General features: G+C 36.9%; 1 protein-coding gene across 7 annotated transcripts in view; it reads right to left on the bottom strand.

Annotated features, from left to right (window-relative positions):
* The window catches only part of LOC593659 (la-related protein 4), a 61,051-nt gene that overhangs the window by 21,022 nt on the left and 19,815 nt on the right, over window positions 1-20,214 (bottom strand). For all 7 annotated transcript variants that reach the window (XM_011678885.2, XM_030974107.1, XM_030974109.1 and 4 more), the window contains 3 exons: window positions 18,119-18,287; window positions 9,409-9,561; window positions 4,378-4,462 (listed from right to left, as the gene is read on the bottom strand). In XM_011678885.2, the coding sequence (XP_011677187.2) occupies window positions 4,378-4,462; window positions 9,409-9,561; window positions 18,119-18,287 (407 nt within the window). The remainder of the gene's footprint in view (window positions 1-4,377; window positions 4,463-9,408; window positions 9,562-18,118; window positions 18,288-20,214) is intronic.

The following is a 20,214-nucleotide window of genomic DNA, read 5'->3' as shown; positions in this document are numbered from 1 at the left end:
ACCCACAGTGTGGTCAATGGATATGTAGTCTTGCAGGATTAGAATCTATTCTTCTATGAAAAACATGGCTCAGAAATATATACAAGATTGCCTATAATCACTGACAACGACCAATAACAAGTGCATTACATAGAGTAGAAGTACGCATACCACTTCAGCAAATGCATTACAAATGTAGGTCTCAAGGACATCTTCTATTTGCTAGATTGATTCAAACTTTTGATGTATTTGCACAACAGTCCAGTCTGTAAATATTATGCTCATTTCTTCTACAAAATGCTAGATTGGATTCTTTTAAAGTGTCATGAAAACAGGCATTCATTCCGATGAGTAACTCCAACCGAGTGTTGATTTTATTTGGACAATTTTCTGCTCTCAAATATACGGTTTGTTTTCTAGACTAATTTGGTCTCTTAAAAATTACAAATACAGCCTAAGCTTTTTGGTGACATCATAAGCCTCTACTGATCATGTGCAGATTATATGAGATAATATTCCAAACCAAATCAAAATCTCATGGACTAAATTACCTATGGTTACGCTCTTTAATCTGCCACCTTTATCCAATGCTCAACCCTTCCCAATCCAATACTGTTATCAGCTGTCTTTCAAAAAGTGAATTGAGAACGACTATAGATAGGTTAGGCTATTGCATTTTCCTGTTCACAACAGCTAATTTTTCTACAGTAATACTCACTAATAGTAAAATTCTCCCCTCATCAATTTTTCTTTGTTCATTTTTTTTTCCTTGAAACTAGTTTCGAGGGGCTCAGTTTTTTCATCGCTTCAACAAATTATTTCTCCTATTTGTTCATTTTTTTTCCTTGAAACTAGTTTTGAGGGGCTCAGTTTCTCATCGCTTCAACAAATTGTTTCTCCTATATTTATTTAAATGTGTTTACCAGACTATGTAGCCATTAGCATAATTGTTTCACTTCAGCAGGAGCGTACAATGAAATACACTTTAGATAATCAAAACTCACACTGTGAATATGATGGATGAATTAATATCCTGATTCTCACGCTTACCATTTCAGTATATACTCTACTGATTACCAATCTCCTAAAAAAACACAATCATTGTTTCCACAGATTAATATATTGTATTTTTACTGTATGTCCTGTAGGTATGAGGCTCTTTAAGTGGGCAACCCCTTTTTAATTACCTCAAGGAAAATCCACCTCCCCTGCCTTGCATAGATGGCATTGGAAGGTGTAGCAAGCCTCTATTGTAGCTACATGTATACTTTGTTTTTATTTATATTAGCAAGCTATTAAGACACACTGACTGTGAGTAGTACTAGTAGTAGTAGTATGTCCTGTACTGCCTGCAAAAAAATATTAAATATTAAACATTTGGGAAGTCACCTAAACATGATAAAAGTTATGTCATTTTTCATTCATTTTGATAAATTTTTGAATTAATTTTTAAGAAATTAAATTGATACATGTATCGTCAGCTATTGCTTGCACTTCGTAGTCAAAGGCCCTTCCTTCAAAAATTGTACAGGTTGCACTTCCAATCGTGCAGGAGTTATATTTCCTCCCATTCTCTGACATATTCTCATTCAAAGGTCTCTCTAAATAACCAGTTTGATTTAAATAGAGACGAGTAAACCATGAATTGAGAACAGGCTTGGATGAATAAATATCAACACTTTCAAGCAAGAGAATCAGACTTTTTTCCAGGGTGCAAGGACAAAATGGTTGTAACCTTATGAGACCTGTTCCTTCATTATTCATAGCATATGCCATTCCTAATTCTGACATTTCTCAAATGGTGGCATGCTGATAAGGTAAAGCCAACAATCCTGATTGGTTTACTTAATAATAAGCATTCAATAAGCCTACGTAATTTTTCATCCCGCAGCCATTTCACAAAACTCCTAAATGGTGATCTATTTCCATAATGATAGCCGCAATCGTAATGTAGTTTTTTGTAAATAGAGGTATCAAATCAAAGCTTGGATTGTGATTGAACTGAATTTTGATGATCATTTTCAAAGTAGACTATTTACAAGACAATCTTTGACAATCATTGTGACAGTTGCATGCTGCCCCAAGACTATTCACAGTGACAGAGCTAGTGCCGTCGCTTGCGTGTTGGAACCGGGGAGTTCAAATAGACTCAATTCGGCATGGAACCAACTCCAGCAGAGCAGCCAAGCTCGGCTATACAAAATTCACATCCAGCAACCACCACCTGAAACTTTGAAATTGCTACATGTTTCTATTTTTGTCATAATTGCCACAATTTCAATATAGTTTTTGTGAATAGAAGTATGAAATCAAAGCTTGTATTGTGATTGTTCTGGCCATGTTAACTGAATTTCAATCATCATTTTTCATAATAAAATCTTGAAAAGAAATTCAGATAAACATCGTGACGATTGCACACTGCCCCCATTACCATATGGTGCCGTCACGCGGAACCGGGGGAGTCGAGCAGACTCAACTATACATGGAATCAACATACAGTGTATGGTCCTTAGTGCATTGTGGTCTCATTTATCTGGCATCCAGCGGGAGTCGATTCCACTTGGAATCAAGGCCGTGAGTCGGAACCTGAGTTGGTTTTTGTCGACAAGAAGAACCGCCCAAGCCTTATATGGACAAGAAACTTTACGAGGTAGCTTAAAATACATTAACTTCCTCTACCCCATTCAAGTCATACAACCCTGTCATTAAAGGAGTAGTAATTCTTATAGTGTTAGTAATGAATAAAACATCTCCACTTTGTCCAACTTCCTCAATTGTCAAAGCCTAAGATGTCTCTTATCAATCGAGGGAGGTTTCAGGTAATGAAAACTCGATAATGAGACTGTCCTAAATTGAGAGTCTTTTTCCCCAAAATGAGCTGGCAAGGAGGAGTGTCAACCTCCAGACGTGCACGGTTTAATTGGACCAATCAATCAATATTAACATCTCCTCTACTCAGCATATAAATTGGTATATTTGCAGTGACTTGCAGTGGCATGCCCCTGCAGCTAGCTAGCTAGCTCCATGTCTCCTGACTGACTGACTTCACTTAATAATCAAGTAGCCCTGACCTGAATTTCATATTCTACAATTCTTGATGTTACTGGGATCTCAGCCAGCCATGCCTGTCCACAATATGACTGTACATTACTCTCCTTAATTAAAATGATAGAGGGGGAAATCTGGCATTAACCAATCTAGTCTAGTCTAGCAGCATGAATCTTCTACCAACCATCAGGGACAGACTTATTAGAAACAAAATTTAAGAGTATTTCATAAACTTCTGTCTCTTGGTAAAGACTTCTTAGGACCTAGCTCTAGTCTTTATCCAGCTAGTTTTTTGTTAACTTATTTGTCTAATGAGTTTACTACTTTACTTTCCGAACAAGTACAAGTAAACTTTTTTTTTTTAAAGTCAATTATAAAAAAACATCACCACAGAGAACTTCCAAAAGGATTAATATTTTATTTTATTTTCTAAATCTCAGAACACCATTGTATTGATAGTAGAAGCCTTCACGAATGTTGAGCAGCAACACAGAGATAGAGCCATCGGGAGTAAACATAGATCTATGGGTACACGGCATGCGTATGCGTCACAAGGACTCTACGTACTTCCTCCCTCGTCGTCTTACTCAAAGTACCATGACTCAAGCAAGCCTCAGTCGGAATCACACTGTGATGACAAACTTATGAATCAATAGTGACAAATCCCAGCAAATACACTCAAAATCAAAGACACAGTCAGTAACTGCACCCTCAAATCCTGTCCCCCAAGAAGAACGAATTATCAAGCAATCTTTGTTCCATTTTTGTTTTTTACATTGTTGTTTCTTTTTCTTTGTTTAAGCTATCTGGATAAACTCGAGTTAAAGCAGTCTAACACAAAATGCCACTTCAAACTGGGTAACTATAACATTAAAATCACACTTGTTCCCCCTCGAGGCTGATATAATTTAGTCTTAGTATGACAGTATCTCTCAAGCTCATGTTGCTGCTGTTGTTGTTTTTGTTGAAAGCATTGTTGTTGTTGTTGTTGAAGGTGTTTGAAATTAATTATACTCATCAGCACATTGACATTTCTCACTTATGCTTCTTTTCTTCTTTCTTTAAAAAAAATACCATATGGGTATGTTCATGTATGCACATCAACAGCCCCTCCCCTTCACATTATTTGGATGAAATAGTTGACTGGCAAAATAGACCATCTTCTCAATGTATTAATTCTCTTCTGTGCCTTGGGTGTACTAACCCACACCTATTACATGCCCAATAAACATTTCACTTTAAAGGGCAATACATACATCATTTTAAATGATGCAGTGGATATATTCATGCTCTGCAGGCTGTGATGTTTTTGTTGTTTTTCAAACCTCTGTTAGTGAAATGGTGACTTACCTGGAGAAATAGTACTCTAGTTGTCTCTGAAGAAGTTTGCGTAGATCATCTCCTTTGGGGGGTTCCTGCTGGGAGATGTCCTCGGCTGCTCAGAAAAAAAAAAAAAGGAAGGAAATTGTTATGAGAGAAAAAATATTTTGATAGAAAGCTCAAGAACGACTTTTTGAATAGAATATAGAGTTCTTGCTCGATTTACAATGGAAACTGAAATTGAAGTCTTCAAACATACGAGCAGCAGCTGCAGCAAACACACATTGCTGTTTCATACATTGTGTACTTGCATGATAAATTATTTAATTTGTACAGCATTGAAAAGGATTGTAAAAGCAATGTTGATGACAACAATCTAAAACGCACATCTGTTACTGGGGAATTTCCTTATGAACTTGACTGTAACCTTGTTCTCCTTTGTTACTTAGCAAATTACATCAATGAACTCTGTACACAAATAATCACAATTCACATGCAAATTTGTTGCAGAACAGCTAAAGACATACATGTACAGTGTAGATGTATATATCACCAGTTGGGATAGGAGTGGAAAGGGTAAGGTAAATGATGTCATGACTGTAATACCGAAAACAAAACCAATAATCTGTGATAACTCAAAATAGTTTAGACCATGTCAAAACAATTAATTAGAGAGACTCACTTATGCAAATTATGCATAGGAGTATTTTAATCACATCACATAATAGCCTCTTCTTGCATGTTTACATGCTATGTTATGTTATGCTCTTCAAGTTCATAATGCAAATGTATGGAGAATTAAATTGTAATTATTGTACGCTATACAAATTTCATATTACCAGAATACTTTCAATATTTAGAAAATTAGAATCACACAATTTAAATGAGCCAATGACCATATCAAGATGTTTGATAACCAGTTTGAAAGTGGCCCAGCAAACAGACTTGCTTTAACATGGACACTAGAGACATGTAACACCTTCAGCAGTCTCTTTCGACCTCTTGAGCATTTGATGCTGGAAATTGGGGCACAAATGAGTCGCCAAAATGGTTCACTCGTACGTGCAGGGAGGGATAGCCGCAGCGTGGGAGGTTGATGTTTGCGAGCGTTGGGTATTTTTGGACAAGTACGCTGCAGGGGGGAAATTTAATCAATTCTAAATTTGTAAGCAAAACATGTCTGTGTTTTAGGGACTGGACGGTTTTTTTTCTTCTTCCCCCGTATAGAGCGATCTATCTGGAGGAGGAGGTAAGGAGAATAAGACAGACATGTATAATCAGTGTATGATTGATTTGTTAGAGTAGACAGGTATATATAGCCCAGGCAATCAGGACAATGTTATGTGACCGCAGTAAGAGTGCTCTTTAAAGTATTCAATACCTTGCAAGGAGGTTATAAACAGGTGCATCAGATTTCAAGGATCTACATGTATGCCATAGGCGATGCAATATCACAAGTGTCAAGAATTAAAAATAAATCTGGCTGCCAAGAATACAGGGCAAAACACCTATCTACTGCAATTTCTTGAAATCAAAATTGCAATTCCTATTATTTCTTTCTATGAGCCCAACAAAGTAAGGCATTATAAGCAAAGCAAGGACACCCCCTCCATTCTGATCTAATTACATTACTCCTCCACACAAATCTCTACAACCTATTCCTATTCTCATTCATATAAGGGTGTAAAATTACTTGAAGTACACTTAATCAAGCTATTAAAACCTTTTTTTTTTATCACCAAGTAAAATTATCCTAATTTAATCCTTTTCCAAGGTGTACATATATGTATGAAGCAATTTTGAGGTTAAGTTAAGTGATTAACATGTTCTGTGATCTGTGGGTGTACCTGCTACCTATGACATTTGAAGCCAACAAAGGGATACCACGGTAGATTTCGATAATGCTGCATACAACAATTAAAAAAGAAACCCTATTTTTCCTCTAATTTAATAATACTGAAACAAGCTACAGGTATATAATTTTTCATATATAAATAAAATAGAATTATCTGATTTGGTCTTTTTTCAAGGTGTACACATGTAAACATCTTGAGGTTCAGTAAACATGTTCCGTGATCTGTGGGTGTATCTTTGACATTTGAAGCCAACATAAGGACATCATGGTAGATTTCGATAATGTCATGCACAACAAACCAATGAAAATGCTGCAAACACTCTTATTAAGCAATCAGTGATGCATTGACTGAAGCGAATCAATGACATTTGTACATGGAGTTGGAGTTCGAAAACAAAAAGGTCACTATCATAGCATAGTGTACTATCCCCTTCTTCAAGACATTCAGGTACTATTCATTGCCTAGGTTAAAAAAAACAAAATGTTTTTCTCTCAAATATGAAAGCCAACAAACATTGGTCGATAATCTTATTCAAAATTGTTGGCCAGTCAAAAAGTCTTAAAACTACTCCTGTCAAATTAGTGAACAAGGAAAACAATCACTCCACAGTTTACTGTTTCCATGTCAGCTATTCTCCAACGGGAGTCGCCATCTTGATTAAAATACTGTCCAACCAGTGCCATTGATGCAATACAGCAGCCATCTCATTACCCCTACATCTCAAACAGGTGATTTCTGTGAGCAATTCTAGTATGTCTGTGTCACTCTTTTGAATAGTGCAGTTACCAAACAATAACTCTTGCATTTCAAATGTTGCAGACAAAAGAAACTACTGCTCAACTATTCCAATCACCTAAACTAAATATCTTGTCAAAGTGTTTGATGAAAGAATAGCTATTCACCTGAATGCATTACCAAAATGGTATATTAAGAAACCATTGTTATGGCTGCATTTCACAGGTGAATGTCCTAAATTTTAACTGAAATACAAGTCAGTGGGTATCTCACAAGTTTTACTACTCTGAAATACTATTTCAATCAAAATGTCTGGACTATGGAAGAATGGCTGGCAAGGAACTTCAAACTTTGCATATATTGCTTTTCTTGCTAAATAATCAAATTGATTAGGATTATCAGCTAATCATTTGTTGGGTTTCATTCTCCTTCAAATATTCATGCAATTGCAGTTTGTGTTGTGCTTCAGTTGTTTCTTAAGACCTCTTTTCTTTCATTGCTCACCCTTCTTTTATGCTCCCCAGAAAGTGGAGATTGTGCACACAGCATGTGCGGGCAAGCACTGAATCCAATGACCGGGGTAATAGTATATTTGTAAAGCGCTTAGAGACATTTGCATTAAGCACTATATAAAAATTAATTATTATTATTATTATGTAAACCTCATGACCGATATGTAGAGCAGACTTTAAACACTCTGTAAAGAGAGATGTAGAGTGGGTAAATACACTCTTCAAAAGAAAATTAAATTAACTTGTAAGTCTCATAAAGGTCAAAGTAATGTTTAAGTAAATAATTAAACGAACAAACGTGGGAGTTGATTTTGAGTAAGCTTCTGTATGAGCCTTGATAATGAAATAATTTTCACCCGTATGCTCTTTAAACTTAACCCATTTGAACACCTCATATACGTATTCAGGGTGACTATCAATCGAGTCTTTAATAATATCAGAATTAATTCGAGGGGGGGGGGCAATTATTTTTCATTGACAAGAACAAGAATATTGACACATTCAAACAAACTTGAGGATATACCATTAAAGAAGTTGAGAACAAATCATCTGCTTCATTGCCTGTAAAAACATGACTTAGTATCATTTCCAGGAAGCAATACCTTGGCACATCAATTCAAGTTGTCAATGTGTTTAGACAGCACAGGAGAGTACTAGTACTATCCTAAGGGAGATTGTCAGCTCTTTAATTCCAATCTTCAATTAGCTTGTACTAAATCAGAGTGGCTGTTTGTTATTCCTCTTTCTGCAACCACAAAAGCTTTCTCACCAATGTGCGATGTCAGATTGCGAGGCACGCTCACACATGTATCTTTTAATTAGTATCACTATCTCTCCATCAATTAACCCTCCATTCTAATCAGATCAATTAAGTGCAGAAAATGTCGGGCTCAAGCCAAGAAATCAACAGGTGTATATATCTGTTGTATCAAATATGTGTATCGTGTACCTTTTTTTATTTTGGATAGCGTTAAGTGTAATAAGCTTCGCATTGCTGTATCTTTTAAAACAGAGTTGAGAGAATACGGTTAGGACCTTTGCTGCACGCAGTTGCTATTCATGTACAAGGTTCACCTCATCATATCTGAATGAGACCTTGCTCTGTTGACAATCTTCAATTAAAAAGAGTGTCTCACCTAATGTGGATTTAATTGTCCAAGTAGGCAACGTTGTGCAAGTCTGGGTCACTTATAGATGAGTGTGACAATCTACAAGCAGGTTTACAAATAAAGTATGAAATGATCACCCATGTAATTTCTAGATTCAACTCCAATTCCTCTTCAACATTTTTTCTTTCAAAATGGGAAAAGGAATCAAACAAATGTGCACATGGGGCCCATTGTGCACACCAATGTTATCAATGGCATTAATCTGAAATCATTACTATCATTAACTATCCACCCAATGGCAGTCACAAGCAGACATCAGAAGGGATTATTTCCAAATGACGTCAATATTTAACTGGTAAAACATAGAGCCTCCTTGATCACGACCTTATCTGATTTCTGAGTTTCTCTTCTGGTATCATTTCAAAATGTACCAATACCAGTCTGAGAGAGAGAAAAGAGTGAAAGTTCTGACGTCAGGCCAGACACTGATGATAAAAAGCAAAGGATGCGAACATGGAGACAACGGCAGTCATAAACTTGTGGTTTAACATATCTTGAGAATGAATGAATGATAATGGCAAGACATTAGAAGGAGAACTGTAGATGCCAGCCTGAGAAAGGGATAATGAGAGTCCCGTCTTCGCCTCATCTTGACAAGGATGATGATACATGGCCCCATCTTGAACACTTATCAGAGTCTCGTTAACACTGCCTCAGACATGGGTCAGACTAATCACAACCACTCCAGACAAAACAAAAAGAGACTTAGGATGAGGGCATACCATACGATGGGGGTATCATGCATGCACAGACTTACATTACGAGGGGGAGGGGGGTCACGCCACTTACCAGTAACAATTTGGCCATCGGGAAGGTAGGGGAACTCAGGCCCAAATAAGTGTCCATTGGCGAGGGGAAAGACGGGGGATTCAGGGGTGGGTGGGTAACCAACTGCTGTGTACTTGCCCATGTCACCGTTCATCTGGAAGGCACCAGTGGGTCCTAATGGGGGCAACAGAGAAGGGGATGGAAGAGAGAAGAAAAAACAAGGGAAACAGGCGTTAGGGTTAGCACTTGCAAACACACAGGTAACACAATACAGTCTGGCATCATATGCACATTAAGGAAGTTTAATATGTTGGTGTAAGACAAAAAAAGCTTACTTACATAAATTAAAGTTTTAAATAGACAACACACTTCTTTACAAATGATTTATGGAGCAGATATCATGGGATTGAACAAAAAGACATACATGTATATGAGTGAAATAAAAACAAGGGAGTTCAGAGAGATTTCATTCCTGACAGTTTTGCAGGAGCTTTATAAGGACTTTGTAACATTGTTCAGATGAGAGATAGTGGTGCTAAGGTAGTGACTTCAATGCTAGATGTACAATTTAAGATAATCTGAAAATTTGAGCGAAAACAGACCATTATTCATGGTACAAATTGGGAAAAACTGATCCGATCGATTCCTTAATTCTCCCAACTATATTATTGCAATTTAATTACATTTTAGGTGAATGGAAATCTCACAAAGCAATAAAATGGCTCTACATTCCATTCCGGACATTTAAGTGTTGACAGATATTTTATAGCCTGTTTTTATGTCTTTTTTTCATGGAAAAAACGGTTGGGAAAATTCAAAAATGGTTGGGAGAATTTAGATTCAGAAGCGCCTCCCATCAACGCCCGTTCAAAAACCAGTTGAACTTTGTTAAAAATCTTCATATTGCATGAATTAATTTCGGATTTGGGGCATCGTAGTTGGATAATCCATACATAGACACATAATTTTACGTGTTTTGCATCCTGATTCAACAGATTTGTGAAATCAACCATCACAATGTTACTAAGTACCTTTAAAAGCTCTTTTAAAAAGATCAATTGAAAACTGCTTAGAAGACACAATTTTTGAATAAAAATCTTTCAATTGTAAAACTAGAACAGGTTTTGAATCAAACAAGTAATTCAAAGAAAAATAAACACCTTACTTGCATGTACATGTAATATGAAACTCATTGGCTAGTATTCATACTAATTTTATTCAAGGTTTAAGCATATGCCATGTGGGTAGTGTGGGTCCACTAATTTATGGAATGTTCAGTTTCCATCTCTCAATTTTGTAAAACTACCATAATTCTGTAACTGAATGAACAGTTTCATTTCTAAATAAATATCTCATTTTTCAATGCATGACCTGCATAGCCGTACCCATAGCCGTACAGAATGCAAGGAGTTGCACATTATATATGTACATGAACAAAAATTATGAATACTTTTGAATCTATTTCTAATGCAGTATATTTGTGCCATTAATGAATAAGACCAATTTAAGTATTACTAAAATACTAATCATTCAACTCTCTATACACACTCTATTATGTAGATGTACTGAGGGGGTGGTATTACAACTTGCATCAATTATAGTTTTAGGCATGGCAAATACTTCCCCTTATAATATCAATATCCAAAATCTAACCATGACATCACAAACTACTTCCAAGTAACCTGTACACTCCTCAACAAATATTAATCCGGCAATTTTGCAAATGAAATTTTGACTCATTGAGCCCTGTCTTGGCCAAAGCTAGGGGACACTTCCTGTTTATTCTGCTGACGTCATAGCAGTTTGTGGTGCACATCAACCAGAATATGTAAAGCCAAGGCTGGAGCACCATCACGACTACAAGGCTTGTCAATATCAACGGCACTACTAACTCTTACGATGAAGATGTAATTAAAGAGGTTGTGGACCGAAACTGACCATGCAGCAAATGATAAGTACCGAGGGAAAATAAAGTGTTATTAAAATGACAATGTTGTGGAACCACACACAGTAGCAGGTTGTCACATGGCAAAGAGAAGTGAGAAAGAGAGAGAGAGGAGAATGGAGAGAAAAGAATGGAGAAATGAGAATGGAGAGAGATGATAATGGAGAGAGAAGAAATGATAGAGAATGGAGATAGGAGAATGGAGAGAGGGGAATGTAGAAGAAATGAGAGAAGAGAAATGAGAGAGGAGAATGAAGAGAAGAGAGGAGAGGAGAGGAAAGAAGAGAGAGAGAGAGAGAGAGAGAGAGAGAAAGAAAGAATGGAGAGAGGAGAATGGAGAGATGAGAATGGAGAAGGATGAGAATGGAGAGAGAAGAAATGAGAGAGGAGAAATGAGAGAGGAGAAATGAGAGAGAGAGGGGGAGAATGGAGAAGAAATGAGAGAAGAGAAATGAGAGGAGAACGGAGCAAGAGGAAAGGAGAGAAGAGAGAAGAGAGAGGAAAGGAAAGGACAGGAAAGGAGAAGAGAGAGGAGAGAAAAGAATGGAGAGATGAGAATGGAGAGAGAGAATGGAGAAGAGGAGAATGGAGAAGAGGAGAATGGAGAGATGAGAATGGAAGGAGAGAATGGAGAAGAGGAGAATGGAGAAGAGGAGAATGGAGAGATGAGAATGGAGAGAGAGAATGGAGAAGAAGAGAATAGAGAAGAGGAGAATGGAGAAGAGGAGAATGGAGAAGAGGAGAATGGAGAAGAGAATGGAGAATGGAGAATGGAGAAGAGGAGAATGGAGAGAGGAGAATGGAGAGATGAGAATGGAGAGATGAGAATGGAGAGAGAGAATGGAGAAGAGGAGAATGGAGAAGAGGATAACGGAGAAGAGGAGAATGGAGAAGAGGAGAATGGAGAAGAGGAGAATGGAGAAGAGGAGAATGGAGAGATGAGAATGGAGAGAGAGAATGGAGAGAGAGAATGGAGAGATGAGAATGGAGAGAGAGAATGGAGAAGAGAAGAATGGAGAAGAGGAGAATGGAGAAGAGGAAAATGGAGAAGAGGAGAATGGAGAAGAGGAGAATGGAGAAGAGGAGAATGGAGAGATGAGAATGGAGAGAGAGAATGGAGAAGAGGAGAATGGAGAAGAGGAGAATGGAGAAGAGGAGAATGGAGAAGAGGAGAATGGAGAGAGGAGAATGGAGAAAGGAGAATGGAGAAAGGAGAATGGAGAGAGAGAATGGAGAAGAGGAGAATGGAGAAGAGGAGAATGGAGAAGAAGAGAATGGAGAAGAGGAGAATGGAGAGAGGAGAATGGAGGGAGGAGAATGGAGAGAGTCGAGGGGAGAATGGAGAGAGGAGAATGGAGAGAGGAGAATGGAGAGAGGAGAATGGAGAGAGGAGAATGGAGAGAGGAGAATGGGGAGGGTGAAAGGAGGGAGGGGAATAAAGATAGAATAGAGAGAATAGAGAGGGAAAAGATGGAAGAGGGAGAAGATGGGAAAGGGAGAAGGTACAATGAAAAAGAGCATGGAGGGAAAAATAAAGAGAAAGAGAGAAAGAAACTAGATGGAATTTTGACTGCGCGCAGTCGAAAATGATGCCTCCGCCATAGAGCAATTTAAACAAGTTTGGAGTTTAAATCTCCAGTGGTTCTTGAGATATCATGATAACAATCTCAATGTATGGAATTTCATAAGTTGACCTCTGTGACCCTTGACCTTTGACCTACGTGCTCCAAAATCTAATCAGATTGTCTTCCTATGGTGATACACACTATCATTAAGTTTGAAGTTTAAATCTCCAGTGGTTCTTGAGATATTATGATATGGTGATACATACTATCATTAAGTTTGAAGTGAAAATTCTCCAGTGGTTCTTGAGATATCGCGATAACGATCTCAATGTATGGAATTTCATAAGTTGACCTCTGTGACCCTTGACCTTTGACCTACGTGCTCCAAAATCTAATCAGATTGTCTTCCTATGGTGATACACACTATCATTAAGTTTGAAGTTTAAATCTCCAGTGGTTCTTGAGATATTATGATAACAATCTCAATGTATGGAATTTCATAACTTGACCTCTGTGACCCTTGACCTTTGACCTACGTGCTCCAAAATCTAATCAGAACGTCTTCCTATGGTGATACATACTATCCTTAAGTTTGAAGTTTTTACATCTCCAGTGGTTCTTGAGATATCATGATAACAATCTCAATGTATGGAATTTCATAAGTTGACCTCTATGACCCTTGACCTTTGACCTACGTGCTCCAAAATGTAATCAGATTGTTTTCCTATAGTGATACATACTATCACTAAGTTTGAAGTTTAAATCTCCAGTGGTTCTTGAGATATCATGATAACAATCTCAATGTATGGAATTTCATAAGTTGACCTCTGTGACCCTCGACCTTTGACATACGTGCTCCAAAATCTAATCAGATCGTCTTCCTATGGTGATACATACTATCCTTAAGTTTGAAGTTTAAATCTCAAATGGTTCTTGAGATATCGCGCTAACAAACTCAAAACAAGGAATTTCATAAGTTGACCTCTGTGACCTGTGACCTTTGACCTACGTACTCCAAAATCTAATCAGATCGTCTTCCTATGGTGATAAATACTATTCCCGAGTCTTAAGTTTAAATCTTAAATGGTTCTTGAGATGTTGTGATAACGGTCAAACGGGACGGACGTACGGACGGACAACCCGAAAACATGATGCCTCCGGCACCACCTTTGGTGGCGGAGGCATAAAAAAGAGAAATATGAGTCGAGAAAGAGAAGGAAAAGAAGAAGACAAGGTAGAGAAGAGATAGAGAAGAGATACAGAAGAGAACAGGGAATTTTTAAAAGGAGGAATAAGGAAAGGAGAAAAAAAGGACTGAGGAGGGTGAGAAAGAAAGAGCCCAGCAGCCTCATTTTGAGCTTTTTAAGCTAAATATATCCCAGCATTTGATGGTTTATTGAATACTTGCGAGCCATTTAATTGAAAATAGACAAATAAAGTTTAATCACTGGACCTATATACTTCCTCAATGACACTGTGGTAATATCTTTGTCATACTGCAAAGGCACTCCATATAGTGATGAGAGTTTTGCAATATTCTTTTTACTATCTCTTAAATATTTATTCATTTCCAATTTCTAGATTACCTATCAAACAGTCACATGTCACGCTTTCCTTGTCTTTCCATGGATTCTGTTAATCTTGAAAATGTGGGAATGCTATAATTCAAGTTCCGCAATAGAGAGCAAAACCTGAGAATGAGAAGATTCCATTTTGATTTACGAAATGTTGTACGAGTTAACAAGCACGGAACAGCTTGACAACCCCTGCCACTTCGAATACAAATAATGTGTAATTGAACTAAATTGATGAACACAATTTTTTATCAAGCTATATTTTTTTTCCTAATTTTCCCTATCTTACATGTATTTCCTTTTAACTAACCCTTTAATATATGATTATATAGTTTTATAGATGGTAATTATAGAGTGATAAAAGAATCAAATTATAAAAACTTTTTTTTCCCTTTATATTTTGTCATGCACATCATCCAGTATCCAGTATAAACTGTACAGCATGACAGCATGTACAGCATGAGTCCGATTCCATTTATATTAGGCATCATATATTTAATAACATTTAAAAACTAGATGGAATTTTGACTGCGCGCAGTCGAAAAATGATGCCTCCGCCATAGAGCAATTTAAACAAGTTTGGAGTTTAAATCTCCAGTGGTTCTTGAGATATCATGATAACAATCTCAATGTATGGAATTTCATAAGTTGACCTCTGTGACCCTTGACCTTTGACCTACGTGCTCCAAGATCTAATCAGATTGTCTTCCTATGGTGATACACACTATCATTAAGTTTGAAGTTTAAATCTCCAGTGGTTCTTGAGATATTATGATATGGTGATACATACTATCATTAAGTTTGAAGTGAAAATTCTCCAGTGGTTCTTGAGATATCGCGATAACGATCTCAATGTATGGAATTTCATAAGTTGACCTCTGTGACCCTTGACCTTTGACCTACGTGCTCCAAAATCTAATCAGATTGTCTTCCTATGGTGATACACACTATCATTAAGTTTGAAGTTTAAATCTCCAGTGGTTCTTGAGATATGATAACAATCTCAATGTATGGAATTTCATAAGTTGACCTCTGTGACCCTTGACCTTTGACCTACGTGCTCCAAAATCTAATCAGATTGTCTTCCTATAGTGATACATACTATCCTTAAGTTTGAAGTTTTTACATCTCCAGTGGTTCTTGAGATATCATGATAACAATCTCAATGTATGGAATTTCATAAGTTGACCTCTATGACCCTTGACCTTTGACCTACGTGCTCCAAAATGTAATCAGATTGTTTTCCTATAGTGATACACACTATCACTAAGTTTGAAGTTTAAATCTCCAGTGGTTCTTGAGATATCATGATAACAATCTCAATGTATGGAATTTCATAAGTTGACCTCTGTGACCCTTGACCTTCGACATACGTGCTCCAAAATCTAATCAGATCGTCTTCCTATGGTGATACATACTATCCTTAAGTTTGAAGTTTAAATCTCAAATGGTTCTTGAGATATCGCGCTAACAAACTCAATACAAGGAATTTCATAAGTTGACCTCTGTGACCTGTGACCTTTGACCTACGTACTCCAAAATCTAATCAGATCGTCTTCCTATGGTGATAAATACTATTCCCGAGTCTTAAGTTTAAATCTTAATTGGTTCTTGAGATATTGTGATAACGGTCAAACGGGACGGACGTACGGACGGACAACCCGAAAACATGATGCCTCCGGCACCACCTTCGGTGGCAGAGGCATAAAAATAGTCACTCATTATAACCATTGACTAATGTGACACTCTGATGACAGCCCCAAAACAAATCTTTATGGATTTTTTTGCATGACTAGCAGGCTTCTTGAAACACATTTGTAAATTTCTTTTTTTTTATGAGAAATGATAGGACTATCGGCATGTTTTCTCTGCTCACTGCTCATTAAAGAGATACCTGTGATGTAGTCTCCACTATTTCTATCTATCAAACATTATCTACCTCTAAATCAATCAAATTTTATATTTTGCTTTCCTCAAGCCATCAACAAACTTCCTATGTATGTCCACCACCACCACTCCCCCCCCCCCCCCCCCCCCCTCCTCCTTCATTTGCACTACGGTATCTCCTCTTTTTGCTGCCCCTCTATGCTTGCAAACTTGCTCTCTCTCTCTCTCTCTCTCTCTTTTACTCTCTCCCTCTCTTTACATGTTTATAATTCTCTCTGTGTCTACCCCCATCTCTACCCTCTATCTCGTCTGCCTCTCTCTCTCTCTCTCTCCATCTCCTAGACGATGATCTAAGAATAGCATGGATGTGAGCGCTACATGTTTACTTCACTCTATTCTCCTACCTATTACCATCTACGTCATCAGCATTGGTTGACAGGCTTCTTCCATCTGGACTCTGTAAACACGGCCCTCTTCCCCTCCACACTTTGCGCTATCAAAATCTCTCATTCTCCTTTTATTTCCCTATTCCTCTTCCCATTTTGTTTGTTACCGTTGTCTTCCCGGACCGAAGAGTGCAAGGGCATCATGCACAAAAACAAATGTCATACATTCCAAAAATAGATAAGTATTATTATGAATTATGCAAGAGCCTACTGAACTTCCTGTCTTGGTTTAATGGAAGATTGGGGGGGGGGGAGGAGGCTGCTATCAAAACCTAAATTTGAAGCAGGTTTGGCTAAATTTAGACTTGACATTAACTGTTTTACACGCATGTCAACAGCCAAGTACTGCATGGGCTACTTGATAACAAGATAATTTGAAAACTCCTGGATAGACCAGTAATGGCTGCCTTTTTCTTCTAATACAAAGGACATACTTTTATAATGATATTACCTTTACATGTTGATAATCTTCATTGTTTCCCTTACAAATTTAAACGTACAAAGCCTCTCACATTATGTATTCCAGTACAAGTTTTATGCATGCATAGTAACAAATTGTTTTTTTTATAATTTAAGGTTTACTAATTATTTTTTTTGCTTGCTACACTAAATTCAACTCACGGATATAAGGTACGAAATTGAGAACAAATCGTATCTTGGTAAGCCCAAAGGGCTGTATTCCCCCCCCCCCCCCCCCTCTCACCCATTTGATCATGCCCAAATGCTCCTTTTTAAATTTTAATTTAGGCATCGATTCAAAAGTACATGTACTTAGCTTGCCTAAAAGCTTGGGGCATGCACATACACTGATCAAGGTACATGTATTATATCGAAACTGTGACTTAACATGCTAAAATTACATAACACAAAGAAATATTGTTGTGTCATTCTTACCAATATTTGAAAATAAATCAGAAGTTTGAGGGTGCATTTTGAAAAAAATATAGCATTTCAAAATTTAAAACACACATGTCTACAGGTGTTCTAATAATTTTTTTTATTGTTTAAAAAAATATGCGATTTAAAACCTGTTCAATTATGCGTTTAAATTATGCATTGTTTTAAACATGCCAACCATGGAGATTATTGCATGGTTTTAAATCCAACTGCTACATATCTGCATTGTTTTTTTTTTAATAGACCCAAGAATGATTTTTTTTTCTTCAGCTGTTATGGCTCAAGCTTAGAAATGATGATGATTGTGGTGATGATGATGATGATGATATAATGTGATGATGATAATAAAATGATGATGATAATGATGATAACAAATCTGTCAACAAGTACAACTGCATATATTTGATCTTGACTTACCCTGTGATTTCATTGCTACCTGGGGAGAGGAGGCAACTGAGATTCCACTATCATGGTCTGCCCAGTCCTGTGAACCGTCACCTGTATCTGAATTCACCGAGCCTGTTGGAGTCTTGGGACTCTGGAATGCCTTAGCATTGGGATTCAAGGTAGTCTTTTTTGTAACACCCTGTATGATACAGAAGAAGAAAAAAAGCAATAAGAAAAGAAAGATTACACTACTGAAAAAAGGGCTAAGGAGAGAAGACATTATCATAATTTTTCATCACATAAATGCACTGGGTGAATAAATCTTGAAGCACAGGAATATCTCTGAATAAGAACAATAGGGTGCGCTCAAAGCCGGACATGCCCCCCCCCCCCTCACTTCTATGCATACTAAACCTGATCAATGCCTTTTAAACCCAACCAACTCCATGAATGATGCAATGTACAGTACATTACGGTTGCTGGTGTTTCTCTCTCAACATGTTTCTTTAAAATCTCAATTGATTTCAGTTCCCACTTTCATATTAGCAAATGCACAACAGGATATGAAAACTGAAATAATATTGATACCTGTAGGAACGATTATTAAAGTAAATATATTTCAGTAACATGCAGGATATGACAAATTTATGTACATGTACTTACACAATATCAATGTACACGACAATCATTGAAGAAGAGAAAAAAGCCAATATTTCTCTCTTTATGATTTTATAGTAAAAACCCTATGAAACAAGATATTTTTCTTTTCATATTATCTTCATGTAGAGTATCACATTCACATTCACAAGCTACAAAATGTACAGAGTAACCAGTTACTAATTACAGGTTGCATGTTGTAATTCCATTCAATTGAAGCATACTTGAATTTCTCTTTGTATGATAAACCATTGTTAGAGGATGTGCACCTCACATATGATCATACATATACATCTACATGTATATATGTATTTTTGTGGTTTTCCAAATGATTAGACTCATTTTGGTGCGTACATGTAGCTCCTTTCATGGAATGCGTGTAAATATACTGTGTGGGAAATTCAAGAGGAAAGGGTCAAGAAATATGGTATGAAAAATAGGCTCATAAAACCAAATGTGAAAGAAACTGCTACAGGGAAGGGGCATCTTCAAAACAGGAATAAGCTGCACTTCACATATGATCATATATTTTGCATCTTCCATCAACTACATGTATGTATGTACACCACACTAGTGTATGTGACATGAAGTAGGGCCTTGGAAGTATATTATTGTCAGCTCAGCCTCATTATTTCGACTCCTCTCTCTCTCTCGGGATGAATCATTGTTACAGGATGTGACTGACAATGGAAACAGGTCTTATGAAGAAAAAACATATCAGCCTACACATTAATTTACATGTAATGTTCTACCATGATGCAGCAGTCTACACATAACATCATTACTCATGTACATTTATTCATTTCCAATTTCTAGATTACCTATCAAACAATCACATGTTATGCTGTTCTTGTCTTTCCATGGATTCTGTTAATCTTGAGCATGTGGAATACATAATTTCACTTGAATTTGTATAAATCCCATTTCAACTATTACTGTTGAATTTCAATTTTTCTCTGCAATTTATTCTCATTTTTTGTTCTCATATGTACATCATCTGTTTGGAGCTTGGAGGGCATTAACTCTGTCTCAACCGTCACAGTTTAATATGTGTTAACACCATTCTAGCTCAAAACAGATAAAAAGCAAGTTATCTGGACAATTTTAAAGATACTCTTTGTTTTATTTTATTTTCGATGATAAGGTATCATTTTTATTTTTTTTAATTAAAAAATACAGCATCCAAAAAGTGTAACATATTTTTGGTAATACACTGTAATTGTAATTATTTTTCTTTCTTTTTTCTTCAATTTTTGAAAGTGCGAAAATTTCAATGGCGATGTATCATTTCTTCCATTATGTAATTCCAAAGCTTTTAGAATACTGCAGAGCTCAATCACACTCTGCTCCAAAGTACAATGTAGGTATCCCCACAAGGAATGCCACATTACCTCCAACCGATTGTCATACTTGTAAACAATGGTATATCAATCGTTAAGATTTTCCTAAGTCTTTCATTACATTTCACA

This window comes from Strongylocentrotus purpuratus, unplaced genomic scaffold, assembly GCF_000002235.5.
Source record: "Strongylocentrotus purpuratus isolate Spur 01 unplaced genomic scaffold, Spur_5.0 spur5_scaffold_7, whole genome shotgun sequence".
In the NCBI taxonomy this organism is placed as follows: domain Eukaryota; kingdom Metazoa; phylum Echinodermata; class Echinoidea; order Camarodonta; family Strongylocentrotidae; genus Strongylocentrotus; species Strongylocentrotus purpuratus.
The sequence above is the reverse complement of the archived record's forward strand: the minus strand, read 5'-3'. Positions and strand labels throughout refer to the sequence as shown.